Source organism: Durio zibethinus, chromosome 6 (assembly GCF_047325235.1).
Source record: "Durio zibethinus cultivar Kanyao isolate XHJ-2024 chromosome 6, ASM4732523v1, whole genome shotgun sequence".
Classification (NCBI taxonomy): Eukaryota; Viridiplantae; Streptophyta; class Magnoliopsida; order Malvales; family Malvaceae; genus Durio; species Durio zibethinus.
Genome location: NC_143167.1, coordinates 20,982,905 through 20,995,401, shown reverse-complemented (window position 1 = coordinate 20,995,401; position 12,497 = coordinate 20,982,905). Strand labels below are relative to the sequence as shown.

Sequence of the window (12,497 nt, the reverse complement as noted above, 5' to 3'; positions counted from 1 at the left end):
GTTCTATTCTATTAGTGATTAAAAGTTCTTATGACACCAATGGAAAAAAAACAGAAAATTCAATGCTTGAAAACCTAACATGCAAGATCAGCATAAATAGGGATAATGCTCATTTTAGCCCTCAAACTTTCACCAAATCTACAAATCACCCTTTGAACTTCTATTGTGTTCAATTAAGGCTTTGTGCTTTAATTTGTGTACTTACGGAATAATGAATATTCTGTTTGTGATAGCCTAGTTGGCAAATTTTCATAAAATAAATAATATAAAATAAAGCTAACTCTTATTTTCTCCTAGAATGGATCTTTTTTTCTTTTATCTTTCCCCTTTTCCCTTTCTATATTTTTCCTCCATTCTCTTCTTTGTTGTTTGATCTGGTGACCTAAGATTGATCTCGGAATGGACCAGCTTGATGTGACCAGCCAATTGCATATTGGATTGACCAACCTAGGCGATTTTCAACCTAAACAAGCCACATCTAGTCGACTATGATCTAACCAGTCAAAACCTGAAATGGCTTCAAATGGCCAGATCCAGCCAAGCTGGATCACACTCAACTTCAGATTCCAGTGGAATCTGCAGGTAAGTTCTCTCTCATTCTCTCTTCTGATTTGAGTTTCTCATTTTTTTAGTTTTCTTTTCCATTTTGAATGGAAGATAAATGTCTTACTTCAATTTCATTAATACAATGGAAGATAGGAATATTAATCACCAAATATTAACAAAGATTTCTCAAGATAGTCATTATGTAAGTTAGAAGATGAAACAAGTAAATAAAACAAATGACAACTAACAATGAATAAATTAAAAAATAATATAGAATGCAGACATTAGTATTATGTGTTTAAATAAAGGAGCAACATGCTACTACTACTACCTATAAGGATTTCATTAACAACCAATTAACGCATAGAAAACAACTGCAACAGTACTACATGTGTCTATGTGTGTTACATATACACAATAAAGCAATTGCAAGGAATTGAACAGTTATACCTTAGGTGCCAGCATGTAATAGACACTGTTATCAACACCTCTAAAAGACAAAATAGGACCTTTCTCATTGCCTTCAGCTGTGTGATTGAAAACAACATCCATGAAAACCTGCTCAAATATATTAAATGAGAAAAGCACTCAAAATTTTCTCAAATGAAATTGCTTATTAAGATTGGAATCAGCACTAACCTCAATTCCTCGTTTATGTGCTTCTTTAACAAGATGTTTGAATTCATTGATTGCATCACGACCATAGTTATCAATACCAGCAGATGAATATCTTATCATGGGAGAAAAGTAATTGACTGTTGAATATCCCCAAAAGTTCAACCTTAAAAAGAAATGACACTTTGGTGTAAGTATGACGATTGCCAATAGGAAATTTCTAAGTTAGACAACACGTTGCCAACATATCACTTTTCAAACTTCAGAACTTTGTCAATAAAGATGCCAAACTGTTACTCTTTTTCAATCAAGGCAAAAAAATTTGGCAAACTGAATAAATCCAGTGTCCTATTAATGTCCCCTGGCTTTTAAACAGTAGGCATCTCATAAATCAATCTTATGATTTTTAGATTTGAACATAGCACAGATTTTTTTTTAGCAAATTTAACTCTTCTGAATTGTCTGGACTATTGTGCGTTGTCTAGAAGAATGATGCTTGTGATTTTCTCAGAAATGTCTTCCTTTTTAGTATAGACCACATGCAAAAGATTTTTCTTGTAAAGAGCATTTGATTAGCAGACCCTTTGGAAAAGCTCAAGGCTTACCACACTTGCAAGAGTTGTCCATGAAATCTGCAATATATTAATGCTCTTTGCAGATCTTATGCAGGGCTCTGAGCATGTATTTGTAGAAAACGTGGAGGGTCATCCATCTCATCAACTAGGATCGAGGGCTTGAAGAGGCACCAATAATGGGACCAGGTGGAATGTTTGTGGACCTCTTAGGTGGTAAAGTTTAGGAGGATGTCAAAATTGGATGTCCGTTGGATAGTTGCCTATTGTAGTTGCTTCAACTTTTACAGCAATTCCTCTGTTGAGCCAAAAGCTCATTCAGACATTAAAGCGGAAATAGATAACTGTTGAGTCATCAGATATGAAAACAAATATGGATGATGAAATTGAAGTGGCTGATGAAAGCTTGACGGTTATCAAAGGGTTAGGTAGCGGTAGCACCAATACCAAGAATACTGCTAGTATCAAAACTAGAAAATTTATTGCTGTTTTTGTTGTTCAAGTTGCTCATTCACAAAAAACTTCAATGCCCAAAGTCGGCAAAAAAGCTATGCTGACAATCGGGGAAGAAATCTGGAATTTACTGTTGGTGATCATGTATTATTGAACGTATCTCCTGCCAAGGGCAATATGAGATTCACGAAGAAAGGAAAGTTGAGTTAAAAGTTTCTTGGAGAAGTTTAGGGTTTTGAGATTGTGGTAGACCTGTTTGTGGAAAATTTTACAATGCAAGTTTACTTATATGAAGCATCTATAAGAAATTTTCCAGGAACAAGCAAATCCAGAGAATTGGTGAAGTTGCATATAAGTAGCCTTGCCTCATAAAATTTCAAGTTTTCATAAACGTAATTCATGTTTCTATGTTGAGGAAGTATGGAGCTGATCCGACACATATTAGTGATTATGAGTCTTGAAATCAGAGATAATTTGAGTTATGAAGAGAAATGAGATTTTAGATCGAAAAGAAAAAGTGATGCAGTCTCAAGTGATTCCCCTTGAAAGTTTTATGGCAGCTCATTCCACCAAAGGTGCTACATGTAACTTGAAAGTGAATTACCGGAGAGGTATCCACACAATTTAGATACCAAAATTGATCAAATCATAACTAACAAGTTCACTTCGAATCCCCAGGAACCGCAATCTGGATATAACAACCCAGATCACTATAATTTTGCAACCGTGGATCCCTAAAACTCGGGATCCAGATTCTTACATGAAACCTAGAAATTTTTAAAGAAATTGAGAATCAAAACATGTATGACTGAAAGAAATAAAGAAAAGAAAGTAGACCTACCTACTTGTTTTCTCATAAGATAATAATGAACTTTGAATCTTTATTATACAAATTTGAGTTTCTGACATTTTTCTTGTTTTTGACAAGAACTTCATACTCCATAGGTACAGGCAAGTAGTACACAATATATGGAGCCTTGAGACCCAAATTGGAATTTGGAGGTAACAGGAAATCTGATGGGGTAATCCTGGTGTTGGAAGGCAATATTTCTTCTTACTTGGCAGTGGAAAACGGAGTTAAACAATTGTTGATTTTTTTTTTTTTTTCCAAAGGAAGGAATACCTTGTCATGGGAGGAAGAGAAAACTTTCAACATGCAAATCTTAACTACAGAGGAAACAAGGTGCTGATCAAGAGGAGGTACAAGGGTTTTTATTTTGGTTTTCTTTTCCAAAAGTGACCTGAACCTAACTCAGCCTAAATTGATTTAGAAATTACGAAAGCCTAAGTAACTTGAAACCTGAAGCAACCAGAAACGAAATGATGAATCTAGCATGACCTAGAATCCAAAACAATCCAAACTAAAACAAGCTAGACCCAAATGTAGTACAATCTGAACCCAAAATGTTTAGTTTGGGCTTTCAGTTTTGCCCATATTAGTCCAATGATTGGGAGTTGATAAGCCCACAGATTGTACCTTTGAATGGAGATAAAAGGGACTATCAGTCCCTATGAGGACTAAGGTTGGCTCACCACACCATTATGGTAGCGGTAGCCATTGGGGCCACACTGCCAGGAATGGGGGTCCGGTTGGTTCAATCACACTGCTGGGCAACCAATTTCCCCCAAGCAAGCACATGGTGGCCAACGGGAGGAGCCTGGCCACATGGAATGTCATACTACCGCCCTAACAAACAGGCTCCAAAGACTTGCAGAATCCTATTCCAAGTAGTTAGTATTTGTCTTTTTACAATTCTTTGCAATGCCAAAATTGATTGAGTGAATAATGATAAAAATTCGTTGAGAATACTTGGATAAATTTGAGCCAGGTTATATTCACTCTTTTCCTATCTCTACTATCATAGTACGTTGAAATACTGTTCACAGCATAGGAATAGATTCACCAACTTGCCTCATCAGAGTATTGCTGACGCCAATATATTCCAGCAGACTTTTCCTTCAATTTTAGCCCTCCTTTCAGATCCAAACTCAACTGAATCAATCTGTAAGTGATTCATACAGCCTAACCTAGATTCCTACCAGAGCCATAAACCCTAAATCCCTAACTTTTTTCCCTACCATAAACAGTAAGCATATAGATTACCTAACTCTATTATAACATCACAGAGTTTAGCAGATTTGAATGTCTTCTACCATCTGGGCAACTTTGAGGTAAAAAGAGTTAGATATGTCATGGGTCAGCTAGAAGCTAGGTTAATTGCACATAACGATTAAAAAAAAAAAAAACACTTTTCAAAACATTCACTAGTTAATTAAATCTTGCATGGTAACTGAAAATAGCTCTAAATCAAAGGTTGAAATATCATACTTATAGTCACCCAAGACAGAATTGTAGCTATAGTGCTCCAACTCATTGAATTCATGACATGGCATTAACTCTATGCAGTTGACCCCCAATTCCTGCAAGCCAAATAAACACCTAATAAATAAACAAAGCAAGTAATAATTCTTATTAATGTTATTTCATTTCATAATGTCAAATAATGATATGAAAGATACAACTTGAACATTTTGAAGTGTACAGGGAATGTTAGTTAGTAACTCGGTTAGCACAGTAACTCAACAATCTGAAGTGTAAAGTGTATGGTAGTACTGCTGAAGTGAAACTTGTATTCCATTTAACAACAAACAATTCCTAACATTGTTCTCAGTAAACTGAATTGGGCACACTCTCATGCACAGGCAAAAAGAATTTGCCTTGTAGAAAATCTGCTTTCAATAAATAGAATGCTTCCTTACTCTATTCTCTTGAAAAGTACCACCAAATGAGAGCTGGTCAAGTACCAAAACCCAGCATTACTTGTCTAGACCTATACTTAAAAATCTGAAACCTATTACTTCATTGACTTTTCTCAAAAAATCCTTGTCTATGGTTGCACTATGAACTTAACCAGATTCAAATGTTTTAGTCTGAAACATTTAGACTGGACAATTTTGTACATCCAAGGTTCTGCCAAAGCTTCTCTTTGAAGCAATTTAGTCTCATCTGTTTCATAACACCAAATGGCAACAAACTGCAATTTCAACAAGACTAAATATTTGAACTCATTTATAGAATAGAAACACAACACTACCTGCTTCCTTCTCTCTTTTATCAGTAGATTATGAAAATTTAAAAGAGGGACCAAGAGAGAGAGCTCAGTTCCACATGTAAAGAACATATACTACAGTATACAAAACAGAATAGAGTTATGATGTTCTGGTTGATTCATTTTCAAGATCCTGTTGTTTCATCTATAAGGTTGTTTAAATTGAGCAATTTGACTTCAGGTTACTTCACATCCCAAGTCATTTTGAATCTCAAGTCTTTTTGGGCTGGATTAATTTAGGTTTCATTACTTAAAATTTCATCTCACTTCGGTTCTCGAGTTGTTTGAGGTTAAGATGCTTTTATATTTAAAAAATTTTAAGTTGGCATACGTAGCTATCCGTCTTTTCTTTCTTCTTTTAATATTCTAATATGCCTCATTTAAAATTTTAATAGCTATATCAGTGTCATCTTTGGATCCACTGAAACCATGCATCTTGCCCTCAAGGCACTTCAGCTCAAAATGCCTCCCATAATATATATAGGGAGAAGGAAACTACAATCAATCACTGCATCTAAACTGTTTATCTTTGGCATCTTATTGTCAACAATCATATGAATTTTAGTCTTGATGGCAAAACAGTAAACAAAAAATTCCCTATTGGAACTTCACATGGTTATCTGTGATGCTTGATCAAAACATCTAACTTTCCAGTGTTTTCTTTTTTTTTTTTTTTAACTGACTCTCTTTGTTCTTTCATATAGCCCAGTTACTCACAAGGCACAAAAGGCTATTATTACCACTAAGACAATTTCATCTTATAGTGAAAAAGAAAAACCCTCGAAGAAAGCATCACAGATAACATACAATGCTATAAGATCTACCTTCAAGTGATCAAGCTTCTCCACCACAGCACGGTAAGTGCCAGGAAATTCTGTCCTGCTAGATTCATGCCTTGTAAATCCACGGACATGCATTTCATACACTATGAGATCTCTTTGTGGATACCTCAGAGGTAAATCACCTTCCCAGTCAAACTGAAAGCATCAAATAACCAATTACACAAGTCAAGGAATAAAAAGGTCAAATACATTGATTCAGAAAGTGTATTGCTAGGATGAATGGGAAAATTTTAAAGAACATTCAAAACTTTATACATATAAAGTAATAAAAACAACAATATAAGTTTGACTTTTTTTTTTTTTAATCCAAGACAGAGTGCACACCACCAAACATACCTTATATAGTAGTTGAGGTTGCCAAAAGAAAATTTTAAAGAACATTACAAGGTATAATAAGACGAACTTGTGGCTTTCATAATACCACAAAATCAGGGAAATAAGAAATTTTTAAATATATTTAAAAAAGAAGTAGGGGGCTGTAGGTGCCAACTACAGGCTATCTGCTATCAAACTTTTACGGATGTGAAAAGAAACCAGGAGAGGAGGTACTAGATGAGTTAGTTGGAGCTCATAGCAAGCATGTCAATTTACACTAAGATAAAATCTTTAACACATAGGCGTCCTCTGAGAATACCTCAATAACATTAAGGTTAAGGTCATTAAGAAAATCTTTACACCAATAGAAGGTAGGGTGCTAGCAGATGAACTGCTGCAGGGTTTTAACTTTAGATTTTAGTAAATTTGAAAACGAAACAAAGAGAAGATATGGTAAATGAATAAGTTGAAGCTCATAGCATCTGCAGCAACATTATTAGGTGGAAACTTCATGGTTTAGGTCCACTTTTTTGTTGGCTCAGTTAAAGTAACGAAACTCTTATTGGTGGCCTAGGAAGCATAGACACATACACACAATATGAGTACAACACAGACACGGTGACACGGTAATTTTAAAAAACTGACACAGGTACAACAGGACACAGCAATAAAAAATATTTTTATATCCATAAATTTTTTATATATTTTTTGTAATCTGTTAATTTAATTTTTGTATCAATAAAAAATTCTTTTTTCCCTCTTTTTTTCTTTTGTTTTCTTTTCTTCTTTCTTCTTTCATCTTTCTTTTTCTTCTTTTACTCTTCTTTCTTTTTCTCCTTCCTGCTTCTCCTTTTTCCACTTTTTCCTATTTCTCCCCTCCCAAAACGCACTGTTTAGGTGCTTCATAAATACCCCCAAGTTTTTTTTTTTTTCATTTTTGCCTTCCCTCTCTCATCCTCACTTCTATCTACTCTCTCTCTCTCCCTCCTAACCAGCCACCACTCAACAAATCCAGATTCTGGCAGCACCTGCAGTGCCGGCCACCATCTACCATCGCCAACTACCGTATGCCAACAACCATTTTACACCAAAAAATCACTAGAAACTCGTCTCAACCTCACCTTGTTCCCATCTAGCTAGATTTCCCAAAAAAACAATTAAAAAAGCCTAGATCTACAAAAGAAGCGTGGCCTCCACCACTTTTTTACTGTTAATCGCCTCCTCTTTCCTTCCTCTACCGTGTCCTGACGTGCCCGTCATCGTGTTTTGACCATGTCCAAACTTTTTTTTTTTTGCTCTGTCCCGGTGTGTCCTGTACATATTTCAATGTGTCAGTGGCATGTCTGTGTTGGACACCGGTATGAAACCAGTATATGTGAGGTTCCGACGTGTCCGTGCTTCATAGCTGGTGGCTTGGCATCCAAAGCCAAAGGTGCAACATGTGGATACATGTATACACATCAAGAACATCTGTATATGTCAAAATTTTGAGCTGTCTATTGGTGTGCCATGTCATGAAAAAACTATTCATAAGATTAGTTTAAAACCAATTCTTGAATAGAAGGCGGGAGACTAATTAATAATAATTATTGGGATCCTTTAGCAAACATTTGGCATTACAGGCTCAGGATGAAACTGTGGAAAGAGCCACACTCTCCCTAATACCTATGTATTTCTAGGAAGGCGACATGATTCCATAAATACATCTCTATTTCTAACCAATCTAAACACTTATTGCTCTCATTATGAAGGTCTCTCAATTCAATGGAAGATTGTTCTTCCCCTTTCTTATTTTAAAGTGAGGTTCCTTTCCTGGAAATCTGGGCATTGCTGAGCAAGAAACAAAAGGAAAGACACATCCACAATTTTAAAAGGAAATTCTCTAAGGGGAAGCAAGTAGGATGAAAAGAAGGCAATGTATTCCACATAAAATTTGTAGATTTAAACTAAGTGGATGGAGAGAACAGATCAAATACAGTCCTTTACTTATTTACATTTCCCTCAAAGCTTTTCATTTTATTCACCAGTATCTTGAAGTAAACTTAAAAAGAAAGGAATGATAATTTTCGACATGAAATTATCATCACAACATAGCAAACCATGCTTCATTAGTTCAAACCCATATCATAAAGTGAGAACACTGAAAAAACAATAGATACTTGGACTGTACACCCCCTCCCTAATCAAAATTTTGAGAAATAAATAAGGGAGGACTTTTTTGGAGGATTCAGACAAAGGCCATACAGTAGTATACTATCATGACACAAATCTATATTTGTCCTCACATGGAAAAGCAGTCACTGAAGTATAGCAATAAGTTCAGATTTTAAGTACCTGAGCTTCAGAAGTAGGAACCATGCAGGCCATTTGGGGCCAACAATTGTCTTCAGGCCCTAAAGCCCCAAACTCCCCTCTGCTTATAACTGCCTAGAAAAGTGACAAGCAAATCAGTGCTCCATTTCACAAGACAAGAGGCAAACTAAAAATAAAGGAAATTTGGTCAGATCAAAAGTCTTATATAATAGAATAAGTAAAAGAGTTAAAGGCGCTATGTTACCTTTGCATATGGATCCAATAGTATCCTGGAAGAATCATAGTAATGACCTTTTTCAGGAGAAAACTCGCCGTCAAATATGTAGCCATATAGCATATCTTTGAAATCTCCTCTCAAAAATACATGCCAGACATCTCCAGTCTTATTAGTCAATGGATCAAGAGATATCTGCTCTGTAACTCTATTCTGGAAGCAAAAACAGCCATTTTCATCAAATTAGTCACTTATCAAACATCCAATTCTTTTTAGCAGCTAAATCCAAAATGAAACAACTCCCTTAAATGGCAAATGGTAGAAAAAAAAAAAAAAGCCTCAGTTTGGTTGTTCCTTTTACTGCTTGCGCTTAGCCTATAGAAGAAAAAGAAAAAGCAGATATGGATAGAAAAGTAAATAACATGCTTAAAAAATTAAATATATATTTTAACTTTGATAAGAATCAAGATGGTTGATTAATATGTTAGAATGAGTATCACAATTTAACTATTTGCTTATTGTTCAACAATCAAAGGAGCCTAAAAGTTTCAAATTTTAACATACTGGTTACTGAACAAAAAATTATGTAATGTAAGATCAATAATTAAGTAACCTGGTGCAAATCCGAGAGAATAATGAAGCAGAGAGAGGCGGAAACGGCATTGGCCGAATATATCGCAAAATTGACGCCACCGTCTCGAAGAGTGGCACCGAATGGAGCGGGATGGCCCTGCGACACCTGAAATCTCTTTATTACCTTAGACTTCTCAATCACTGCAGTTTCGGTCTCTGCCGCTCCTCCTCCTCGTGCTTTAACCACCATTGTTGTGGTTGATATTGTTGCATGGTTGTTGGAGATTGTTCGCAAGATAGGTTTGGGAGTGGTTTGGTGGCGGAATGATGGAGGGATGAGCTTGGGAGCATATTGCAGGGAGCAAGTGCAACGGGTTAAGCCCATTTCACTCTGATTAACTGAGATTGTTCATAAGAAACGAAATTCCCTCTGATCTGAAATCAGTGGATTTGGTTCTGCTGTGCTTTGCTCTGCTCAACTTCTAATCCACTCCAGCCTGTGTCTCGTTCTATGTTATCATTGCTGAATGAGACTGACTGTACCACTACTGTTATACTTGTGTGTGTGCGCGTTTCCGTCCATTTGTCAATCGATTGACGGTGCTAGTTGCATTATCATCGCATTTACTTCTTTTTTTTTTTTTTTTTGAAGTTATGCGATTAATCCTAAACTTTAGTCAAAATACAAATTTAATCCCTTTACAATAATTTTAATATGGCAAGTATCTTTATTTTTTTATATTTTTTAATTTTCATCCAATAATAAATGGTGTTCAAATTTTTTCATTAATACTGATGACATGGTTATTAGTGTTGATTATCTTATTTATTTTTAATGATATTGATTAAAAAATTTCATGTCACTTATGAGCATGTTTCTAATTTATTTATTTTATTTTTTTTAATTTTTATAATATTATGTTAAATACAAATTTAATATAAAATTAAAACATTTTATTCAAATAAAACACCTAAATTAACTCAAAAACTAAATTTTATATTTCAATAATATCTTTATCTTTTTAGAACAAAAACAAAAAAATTACAAAAATAAAAATTATAACCATAGTAGTCTAATTTGAAAAAATCGACAACCATTTTGGTTCTGTGCAAGAAAGAACTCTTTAGTTTATCAAATTTTTAAAAGGTTTCTCGGTAAATAAAAAGAATGGTATAGTTGTCACCCAAATAATACAATATTCAACAAAGAAAAAGAAATTTTAAGATTGGATGAATAAAAAACATTTACATCTTTGTTCAATATAGAATGAATAAAATCTAAAGCTAAATCATTCATAAAAAATTTGTATAAAATTTTATCAATCTCTATTTTTAACATAATTCATTTACATATCAAGACCCAAATAAAAAAAAAATGTACATGACCATTAACACTTGAAGTGAAAATGAAATGAGACAAAGCTAAATAGATGCAACTGAACTAACTCCAACCAATCTCCACCATCATTCCAACTAATCTATTCATTTTTTACCCTTGTCAATCAATATTTACCTTCGATCTTCAAAACCTAAAAAACCAAGAGTAATGACCAATAAAAAAAAATCAACTATAACAAAAGAACAAAATAGTTAAAAGGGAGCATGGTGAGAGGACAAAAATAATAAAAAATTCAAACTATTTAGAACGACAAAAATGAGTATTTTGGGTGGAACAGCCGTAACCTTTACTTTAGAACTAGACATTTTAATGTTGTATTTGGCAAATCTAAGCTGGTAGAAAACTAAAGGAGGTCAAATTGAATTTTTAAATAAATTTTGGGTTGTTTTTTACATTCAAGGCAACAATAGATGAAGGTTTGGAGACTAATTCTGGAATTAGGTAGTGGTGATGAATGGGTTGTTCTTGAATGTTTAAGAGGGTAGAGAGACAATGATACTTAGAGAGAAGGAAGAAAAAGAAGAAAAATTTTAAAAATTAAAAGAGCTAAAAAGCCATAATTTGGTGGTCTATATGGACTAAAAAGTCCACGTCATCATATTCTCAAAAAATATATGATGAAGTCTACTGTATCAATAAATCAATATCATATCATTGGATAAATGTATATGTTAATAGACTTAACAGAGGAATTTAAAAACTATCAACGATTGGAAGAAAATTTTGAATTTCAAAAAGTGCTAATAGTGTCAATATTGAAATTATTATAAAAAGATTAAATCAGCATTTTGATCTAAGTTCGGTGACTGATAGCATAATTTGACTTTTTTAAGTTTCTTCTTTTTAAAATTCCTAATAGATAGGTTGTTACTTATAGATATTATGCTTTAGTTTGCTTTGTGGAAATGCATTTCAAAAAGAGGGTGCATTTTGGTATTTTATTTAAATGCTTATTTGTGCAAAATATATGGAATGTAACATACAAAGGTTACTATTAATGGGATAAATTTTATTCATGCTCTCTAACGTTGAAGAGAATCAAGACCTTGAAGAGGAGGAAGAGGTAACCTATGGTGATTATAAAGCATCTTTAGTCATAAAATGCAGCTTTAGTATCACACCTACTAAGAAAGAAGATTGATTGCGCAAAAATGTGTTCCACACTCGATTTATTGCCTAGAAGAAGGTATGTGATGTTATAATCGATAGTGAAAGCTTTGAAAATGTTGTTTCTATTTTTATGGTGCAAAAATTAGGCCTTAAAGCCGTAGACCATCCCCAACCATGCAAGCTATTTTGATTGCAAAAGGGGAATGAAATCAAGATCAACAAGAGATGTTTGGTTCTTTTTTTCATATGAAAGTAATACGAGGGCAAAGTGTGGTGCGATGTAACTCTTATGGATACTTGTCATTTGCTACTTGGAAAACCTTGGCATTATGATAGGAGAGCCCTTTATGATGGCTATTGTAACACTTACACATATGTTAATGATGGTTGCAAAATCATCTTAGGTCTTACCAAGCCCATAGCCATGCTAAAGCC

The 12,497-nt window shown here is 34.2% G+C and overlaps 1 protein-coding gene across 1 annotated transcript in view; it reads right to left on the bottom strand.

The window, feature by feature from the left end:
- Window positions 1-10,042, bottom strand: part of ISA1 (isoamylase 1) — a 33,399-nt gene extending 23,357 nt beyond the window's left edge. Inside the window, exons 1-7 of the mRNA XM_022876093.2 lie at window positions 9,594-10,042; window positions 9,011-9,193; window positions 8,788-8,880; window positions 6,121-6,273; window positions 4,516-4,607; window positions 1,186-1,327; window positions 997-1,104 (exon numbers count right to left, since the gene is read on the bottom strand). Coding sequence (XP_022731828.1) covers window positions 997-1,104; window positions 1,186-1,327; window positions 4,516-4,607; window positions 6,121-6,273; window positions 8,788-8,880; window positions 9,011-9,193; window positions 9,594-9,938 — 1,116 coding nt within the window. The 5' untranslated portion in view covers window positions 9,939-10,042. The remainder of the gene's footprint in view (window positions 1-996; window positions 1,105-1,185; window positions 1,328-4,515; window positions 4,608-6,120; window positions 6,274-8,787; window positions 8,881-9,010; window positions 9,194-9,593) is intronic.
- Between the last annotated feature and the right edge of the window lie 2,455 nt (window positions 10,043-12,497).